At 46.7% G+C, this 9669-nt stretch overlaps 1 protein-coding gene across 1 annotated transcript in view; it reads right to left on the bottom strand.

Annotated features, from left to right (window-relative positions):
- Positions 1-5786, bottom strand: part of MDGA2 (MAM domain containing glycosylphosphatidylinositol anchor 2) — a 925908-nt gene extending 920122 nt beyond the window's left edge. Inside the window, exon 1 of the mRNA XM_036269191.1 lies at positions 5364-5786. Coding sequence (XP_036125084.1) covers positions 5364-5640 — 277 coding nt within the window. The 5' untranslated portion in view covers positions 5641-5786. The remainder of the gene's footprint in view (positions 1-5363) is intronic.
- Positions 5787-9669: the final 3883 nt, after the last annotated feature.

Genomic DNA, 9669 nt, shown 5'->3' on the forward strand with positions numbered 1-9669 from the left:
GACAGTATGAAATATCACCCTTCCTTTTCGTCTTATCTCCTGGTTTTCTATTCCACTAAGCCTTTTCTATTCAGCTACTGCCTGGGTGTCAATTGTATGAGATTAATTGATATAACTTGAATTGAGTGAATATAGCTTGCTAATTTGTCATATACATGCATTTGATAAATGTACTCAATTTATTGTGTCTAGTGAATCCTGGAAGCTATTTGGGAGAGTGCGTTAACTATTTCAAGACACCACATCATTGGTTGATTTGGCTCCCATAAAAACTATTCAGACATTTGCCCTGGCCAAGTTGCTCAGCTGTACACCAAAAAGCCATGGGTTCAATTCCCAGTCAGGGCTCATACCTAGGTTGTGGGTTTGATCCCTGGTAGAGGCTCAAACAGAAAGCAACCAATCGATGTTTTTTACATCAATGAGCAACGTTTTTTTCTCTCTCTCCCCCCCCCTCCCTCCCTCCCACCTTCCGTTCCTTTCTCTCTAAAATCAATAAACATATCCTGCCCTGGCAGGTTTGGTTCAGGGGTTAGAGCATCGGCCCATGGACCAGAGAGACCATGGTTGGGTTCCCGCTAAGGGCACATACTCTCAAAAAAATAAATAAATAAATAAACATATCCTTGAACTAAGTATTAAAAACAAAAACAAAAAAAAACTATTCAGAATAAATTTTAGTTTGTTTTTTATTTGTAGTGGGGATTTCTCCTGTATTAATACAATTATTTTATTAGCCTCCTTGGAAACTAAGCTTATCATGGGCCAAATGTAAAAATACAGTTTGTGACAAGGGATCAAATTTTCCTCATCTCAAAAGACAACTGAGAAGTTTATAAGAGATATAATTCTCAGTATTGTCATTATCAACAGTATCTCTAGAAAACACTGTAAACAGCCTATACAACTTACTACCACAGAATGACTCACAAAAAAACCTCCCAAACTGGAAACATGCTTTGGATCCCTGGGCTCTACGTGTTTCCAGAAGTCTATATATTACCTGGAGTTTACACTGTGATCCTTGGTGCCTGTTTAATCAGTTACCCTACACCAAAAGTGATGGGAGTGCAAAGCAAAACTAAAAATGCCAAAAATGGATACCAGTTGATGTACATCTAATGACTTTTGTTTGTCAACTATGTTTAATTGAGTACAACACATAAATTAAGACAAAATTTTAAAATTCCAAGAGTATTTTGAGGAAAATGTTCAAACACAAATAACTTTTTAAAATTCAATCACTTAAGAAAATGGATTTTAAAACTACACAAATATAGATATCTCCAAGTGGATATTACCCATAAGAATAGTTGACATAGTTGTCTAAGGAAGTTCACATTTTTTATTTCTTGATGCTGCTCTGTTATAAAATTTTTTTTTGCAGGACTTCTTTCAGAAGTGTTTTTAAATAACTTATATTACTGTAATGTCATCTCTGATATGGAATATATAAGGGCTATACAGGAAAATTTTCATTTTTTAAATACTTTAATGACATCAGAAGTACTGATGGAGGATAAACAGGCAGATACAAATGAAAGAATAATCTCCCTTACTCAACTGCTACACTTACACAAACCTTAGCAATTATGCAGTTAGTTTGCTGAGCAATATCCCAAGATGAATGAAAATAAGTTCCTAGGTCTATAACAGAAAATTTTACACTTAAGTACTGCACATGGGTGCCAAGCTGATTGAGCACAACAGGAAAAAAAAAGTTATAGTAAGTGAAGACAACATAATTTACACATTAAAACAAATATACTCGATTACAAAAAAAATTTGAATTTTATTCTCAGTTTTCCAGCCAAGAAGTGGAAGAGTGGAGGGTTGACTAGCTATTTAAAAAAAAAAAAAATTAGACAATAATATGTCTAGATCATATAAATCATATTAGGCTACAATAAAGTAATTTATTCCAGCTACCCATAACACAAATTTTCTTAATCCTCATCTGAGGATACTTTCCCATTTATCTTCAGATAGCATGGGAGGGGGGAGAGAAACATCAACTCAGACCCCAACTAGGGCTGGGATGGAACAGAACCACAATCGAGGTACGTGCCCTTGACCAGAATCGAACCCGCGCCTTTTTGGTCTGCAGGCTTATGCTCTAACTGCTGAGCAAAACTGGCCAGGGCCCCATAATGCAATTTTTATTTCCTCTTGAACCTAGCTAAGAAAACAGTATTAAAAAACGATGCTAATTTTTGTGTAGTACGAATGGTTTTACTTCTGGAAATATAGGCAAATAAAGGGATACTGGGATATGGACTTTTTTTTTATCCTCACCAGAGGACGTTTTTTCCCCCGATATTTTGTTAAGATAGAGTGGGGGAGAGAGAGAGAGAAACATCGATGGGAAAGGGACACATCAAGTGATTGCCACCCACACGACCCAACCAGGGCCAGGGACAAACTGCAACCGAGGTATGTGCCCTTAGCGGGAACCGAACCCTGGTCTCTCTGGACCACAGACTGACACTCTAACCTTTGAGCCAAATTGGCCAGGGCGGGATATGGACTTTTATGTTGGCAAAGTTCCAATCTAGGTCTTTGAAGTCTCTGTTTACAATTGCCCTGCTTTTTAAAAAAGTATATAATTTCCAATTCTCTTCATGTAAAATGTTCAAAACTCTCTTTATAATCTTACACTAACTCGTATGTCTACGTCCTTTACAACTTATCAATGTTTTATAGGTAAATAAAAGTAAAGTGTTCTCTTTCCCATAAATTTTTCCACAAATAAAAATAAAACTACTTTAGGCTAAGAAAAGTCATGATTTACAAAGTCAAAGCTATGAAATTTGAAGTATATACTACTGGTTCTCAGACTTTAGCATGCTTCAGAATCATGACCTGAAGTAACAAGCACAGACTGCGGGGTCACACCCTCTGCATTTCTGATTTACAAAGTCTGGACACTGAGATTTGCATTTCTAATAAATTCCCAGTTGAGGCTGTGAGATGTAAAACTTATCTGAAAAGACCTGGGTGAGGGGATGGGAGCAGGGTGGAGGAAGTCAGTGGGGGGAAAAGGGGGAGGGCAAATGTAATACTCTCAACAATAAAGATAATTTTTTTAATAAAGAAGAAAAGTAGTGTATAAGTATATTTTTCACCTACTTAATAGCTGTGACATTTATAACAATCAGGGATGTTGATTACTTTTCACACACAGCAGATTCTATTCTTAGCTAAATTACTAATAACCACATCAATATTAAAAAAAATAAAAACAAACACCATCTCTGTCACAACGATCAATTCAGCAGCAGAGCTGCCTCCTATTATTGTTAAGCAACATGGGCACAGGATTATTCTAATACTATTGTTTTCTACTTGTCTCCATTCCTACATCTTACCCTTTTCCACTACCCAACATGAGACTTGCCAGGACAAATAATCTGAATTACAAAAAGTGACAGGAAATTGGAACAATGTCTTTCTAATCCAGTTCCAGCCATCCTGATTCCCCCTCCCCACCAATCTCACTTATTATTTCCTACACACACACACACACATACACACACACACACACACACACACACACACACGATTAAAAAATAAAAACTCCTTTTGCTGAGATGATCTGAACTAATGGGAGAGAAACAAAGCCTTGGACTTGGGATAAAATAATCTCCCACCCTAAGGAACAGCTCCTTGAGAAGACTAACTCCAGCATTCCTCCAGCCCTAGAATCCTGGCCACTCTCAGCTGCTCTGGACACCAGAGTGTGGCAGAAGGCAAAGGAGTATTAAATGAATTCCTGCTCTGTTTGAGGCCCCACCTCCTACCATCAGCCAAGAGGTAAGATCTGCCTGAAGTTTCAGCATCTCCTTCGTACACACCATCACAACCACCACCATCAAGTAAGCTCTCTTTCATTTGGGAAAGAGGGAGTGGGAAGTGTGGGAAAATGAAGATGCTTATAGGTGAGAGAAAGTGCAGGTTTCTTGCTGGAGCCAAGGAGGGAACTACAAAGACACAAAAGGGGAGTGGTAGATGAGGGCAGGAAAGGCCAGAGTTTGCAAAGGGGAGGGGGGAGGGAGGCTTCCAGCCCCCTCCCAGCACTGCTCAGCCCTGGGCAGAACATAATAAAGATAGTAAAGGTCGGATCTCCCCCATCCTTTCCCAAACACAACTCGGTTTCTCAGAGAGTTTGAGGACTCAAGGTCCCCTTGTACCCACGCCTACTCCGCAGTCCGCAGTCAGGTCTAGGGTCTGCAGGAAAAGGTCCGACATTTCCACAAACACTATGCCCTTTGCCCAGGGATGGCCACTGACCTAGCTCTGCAGTGCTAGAATCCAAACCCCTAAGTGAGACAGTGGTGGGCTAAATGGGTTGGATTTTCAGCACACATTCTCTGGATATGGCCCTAGGGGAGCTCTGGGCAAAGTCTGGCTTGTGTCCCCTCAGGGGCTGTTCTCCCAACCTTCCCACCAAACCTCCAGATCACAAAAGTTATTTTTCCTTTGTGGCACTGCCTGCTTGTCCCAGGAGAAGACGCACTTCAGCCAGAGCCTGGGGCTGTGTGTAAGTGTATCTTTCCGTCCCGAAAGCCAAGGGTGCCAACTGCTGACAGGCAAAGGAACCTAGATTTGCTCTTGAGGACTTAAAAACCTCCCAATTAAGAAGCTCGCCCTTTTCCCGGCTTTTATACGCGCAAGACCTGGGTTTTTCAGAGAACTGAGACTGTGTTCCAGTTGCAGTGAGCTGGTGTCCTGCCCCTGAGCCAAGACGCGCGGACTTGACCATCCATTCATTCATGCATTTGCTCATCCATTCACACAAACATGTTCCTTAATTGTGTCTGGCACAGAGAATCTTGCCTGTTGTCCCTCCCCAAGTGCTCATGGCAATGGCTGGTGCGGAATGCAACTCAACTGTCATTCCACTTCCTAAGCCAGAAAATCAAGTCTTGTAGGCACACACACACACACATACACACACACACACACAGGTGGGGAGGAGAGGGATGGGAAGCTCACTGAGGTCACATACGAAGCCTCCATTTGGAGGAAATCGCGGCACCGACACGGAGGCATGCGAGGAGCCAAATCATTATTAAATCAAAGACTGCTAGAGCTCGGCCCCCGGCAGCGATAGATCAAGCGCAAAGCCACCGGTCCGCTGGAGTGCTACACTGCCGGAGAACGAGCCGAGGTGCCTGGAAGCGGCTTGCAGCCCAATCCGCAGCGCGCTCGGTGCCTCCTTATAGCTTCCAGTAACGTGATGAAGTGTAAATCAAATGCCACGCCTGGAGGGGCCCCGGAACGGCGCGAGTCGTGCATTTTCACGCACCAGCCTATCTTGCCTAAGAATCACAAGGTCACGATATCGTCGCGTTTTCACTCACCGTACACTCCTTGGCCAGAGATCCCCTCCAGGAGGACTGTCAGCAGCCACACGAGACCGTACACTAAATCCATCTTCACGTGAACATGAACATATCCAGTCCAGGGGGTAAGCGGCGGGACCTTCCGGAGGCCGGCGGCCAGGCGAGAGCGCTCCACTCGCGCCCGGGCCGCGCCGAGGTGCCCAGGACCCGCTCGCCCCAGGAAGCGCCGTCCGTCTGTCCTTCCCTGGCGGCGGCCGTGAGCGGAGCGCAGGAGCCCCACACACCCCACACTCATGCAAGCACACACAGACACACAGACACACTCACAACACAATACCCTGACACACACACGCACGCCTCACACACACCGGGCGCCTGGGAAAATCGCAGACGCCGGGGAGGAGCAGGGGGCGTGAAGGGAAAGGGAGCGGGAGGCAAAGTGTTCCTCAGCGGAGCGGGCTCGATCTCCGCAGCGGCGGCGGCGGGGCGCCGGGCAGGCGGCGGGCGCGGGCGAGGGGCCGAGGGTGCCGAGCGCTGCGAGCCTGGCGCGGGCAGCCAAGGAACAGGAAGTGGCCTCTGACTCGGGGCACGAGCAGAGGCTTCCTCGCCTGGGTTCGTCTTTACAAAGTAACTCGCGAAGGTCCCCGGAGGAGCATCAAGCGGCGGCAGCGGCCCGCCCGCCCGCAGTCCGGAGCCCCCAGCCCTGCTGTCTTGCCTTCCCCCATTCCATCAGTTGCCATTGCAACGCCAATCCTGTTACACGACACAGGCTCGCATCGCCGTGCTGGGAGAGGAGGAGGAGGAAGAGGAGGAGGAGGAGAAGGAGGAAGAGGAGGAGGAGGAGTGGGGCTAGGGGGACTGGGGTGGGGAAGAAGGGAAGGGAGGAGGGGGAGGAAGGAGCAGAGGGACGGACAGGGAGCAGAGTGCGCGTCTGGAGCTCCCTCCAGCACCAGCCTCAGCTGCCGCCGCCGCCACAGCCACCGCGACCACTACCGCCGCCACCACCGTCGCCAAAACAGCCTTCAGCGCCCCGCCAGCGAGGAGCGGCCTCCAGCCGGCCGCACCAATCCCGGGAGCCGAAAGCAGAGTCCAGGCACCGCCACTTGCGAGAGGCAGAAGCCGAGACCGGATCCGCACACACGTCTACGCGTGCTCACCGGCTCCGCGCGTCCTCTCCGCTTCCGCGCCGCCCCCGCCAGGTGGAGGGGAGGGGGCGCTCGGACCCGCGGGAGTTTAGAGGAGGGAGCCGCAGAAGGGCTTCCCCGCCTGGGCTAACGGAGAGCTGGCGTCCAGAGGTGGACGCGGGAGCAGCCGCCCGAGGAGGACACCGGCTGCGTGGCGCTGCGGGCCCAGCTGCGGCAGAGGTGCCCGGGCCGCGCGGCGGAGCGCCCCGGGCTCGACGCCGGCTGGAAGCCTTGGGTGTGCGCGGGGGTGAGCAGCGAAGAGGAGAAGGAGGGTGAAGCCCAGAGCAGGCAGACGGGCTGCTGGGCTGCGGGAAGGGGAGGCTGTGTGTGGTCACGTTGTGCGCTACGTGCTGAGAGCGCGAGCTGCTAGCCGCAGCCGGGCGACGTCAAAGCGGGGTGCGCGGCTCGGTCGCCTTCCTCCGCGCCGCTCTGCTCCTCCTTCGCTCTGCCTTCCTGTGGCAGCCGGGCGCTCATCAGTATGGACAGCGCCGAGAGGCTTGGGGACAGCGGCATCCGGCCTCCTGCAGCGCCCGCCGAGGCCCTCCCCACTCCCCGCGAGCTCGGCGGCAGCGGGCGCCTGTGATTATTTCTGATGCCACTGCTTGCGTTTGCTCGCGAAGGGCCAGCGATCACTTCAGACCCGCGTAATTACAGGACACACTATCGCTTCCCCACCGCCCAAGGTCTTCCAGGAACCTTACTGCTTGACTAGAGGGCAGAACAGGCCACAGCACTTGGTAGCGGCTTCGCTTCTTCCCCATTTCTGTCGTTTTAAAGGGAAATATGGTCATCACAGCTCCGGGGCAGAAACACTGGGAGTTCTGAGCTTAGTTAACATGCACTGTCTCCTCCTAAAGTTAACTGCTTTGAAAATCTTTTCCCTTTTGAGAAAAACAGTCGTATTGGGGCAGCTTAAAAAAATTCATAGTTACAAGTGGTTTCGAAAATGTAAAGCACCTCTAATTTAAAAAGGAACTAGTGTAGAAATACTTAGGCTAAAATTAAGAGGGGAAAACTGGAAATACAGTAGTGCTTTGTGATTTGTTTCTGTGACCGCAATAATTAGTGCTTCCCGAGCAGAATCCACTTTGTTGAATATACTGTATTCTTTACTAATTCGAATGGCATTGGATAGGGAGGTGATTAAAATAGGTTAAAACATGTACTTATGTATGTGTTACTAAAGTAGTTGGCTATGAAAAACTCGGAGCATAATATTCATTTATCTGCTTCCATAATAGATCTAACACTGCAGGTCCTTCTCCGCCTACTACTTCTGCTGGGGGAGAAACCTCCAATCACTAGAGAATGAATAGTCCACCCTGTTCTCTCTAAGGTCCTCTTACTCACTTAAGCATGTTATTTTTATAGGGTGTGATCTAGTGCTTACCCTATGGGTTTACAAAATAAGAAGAGCCAAGAATGTTGAGGGTCCTAAAAGGACACCTCACATAGTGTTGAGAGTCCATCCCCCTCTTTATGAAATGCCACTCTCAGGTAGATGGAAATAAGTGTCACTCTAGGAGCAAAACTCAACTGTGTAGCATTTCTGAAGGGGAATGAATGAAGCTCACTCACTGACCACCTGTGGTGGTAGCGGTTGTGTGGAATTGTCATGTTTCTGGAAATCTGTCTTTTAGAAGCAGATCATTCCTGAATACTGCAGCACAGCAGTTTCAAGGGGCAGTAAACTACAACTCGCTGCTCACAGCTCAGAATGTATCTTGTCCACCAGGCAATTACGTCCAGATTTTAGCTGCTTGTGTTCTGAAATAGTATTTCACCTCCATTTGTGCACTGTTCTTTGATTCTCATTTATGGAAACAGTTGTTTTTTGTTTTTGTTTTTTTCTCATTGATTTCAGGACTCTAAAATGAAGTATTTTATTATTAAAAAAAAAATCAGTGTATTACTTTGACAAAGGAACCCAGACTAAGTGAGTGTCCATAGTGGTGATTGCTTTTCTTAACCTTCAACATTAAGACGTAAGCTTTAGGAACGCAGGGCCTTTCTTTTCCATGTAATGCATGTCTCTGCCTACAAAAGGACCATACACCCACGAAGGCTCAGCAGTTCCTGACTGAGCTATTTGGAGCTTGTAGAGAACTTAGACAACATGACCATTTTACAATTTATTTCAGTTGAGGAAACAGCCAGGTGTATCTACTCTGGCCAGACCTTATCCGAGATATTGTACACTTAAAGACGTATATAAGATAGAATCCCTTCCTTTAGGAAACACTCAATCTAGTGGACAGGGCATGCTGGACAACACATGCACAACTATGTCTGTTGACACTATAAGTGCTATATAAATGAAGTCCCAGGTACGGGATGACAAGGTTTTCATGAAACTGTTAATTGGGTTATATGGCAGTAAGAGTAAAAATTGCACTGCATTTAATGTTTTTTTTCTTCCTATATAAACACTGGCTACATTAGTTGCAGAAACAGTTGGCCAGTTCAGTCAACCAACGTTTTTGTTTTCTTTTGTTTGCCTTGAAATTCAACATTTTTTAGGCTATCCTGACCAAACAGGCATGATATACACAGTCATACCTTAACACTAGCTGTGGAAGGCCTCCAGGTGGTGAGCCTGAGCTAAGGCTTAAGAACAGGCAGAGAGAGAGAGTTTAACGGGGTCAGGGGGGCAGCTCTAGAAAGTAGACCCACATGTTGTAATAAAATCAGACCCAGATCATTCTGTGTGGCCCAATTAGAGCAGTTTCCCACAGGAGCAATGTAAATAACTTTAAGGATCACCAACATCTTAGCTTTTGCATAATGAATGTGGATATTGCATGGAACCCAAAAGATCCCAAATTCTATTACTGCCAGGGCCCACTCAAGAGTATTCTACTATCTCTGATGGGAGCAGCAATGGACACTTGACAGGATCATGAAGATGTAGGGGCTCTTCTCTGGCAGCCCTAATTACCTTAATAACCTGTGTAGTACATTGACTTTTGTTTCACTTTAAATGTCTATCTTTATCCTTCAGTATGAGCATGATGCTCCAACCTAGGTAGCATGAGAGAAGCAATGTCATGGTGGGAGTCATGGCTTGGCAGAAGATTCACCCCAGGTGGTAGGCTAGAAATGAGAAAACCTAGTAACTCTGAAGATGAAACGGAGTAAGC

The sequence above is a fragment of the Molossus molossus genome, unplaced genomic scaffold (genome assembly GCF_014108415.1).
Source record: "Molossus molossus isolate mMolMol1 unplaced genomic scaffold, mMolMol1.p scaffold_m16_p_1, whole genome shotgun sequence".
Classification (NCBI taxonomy): Eukaryota; Metazoa; Chordata; class Mammalia; order Chiroptera; family Molossidae; genus Molossus; species Molossus molossus.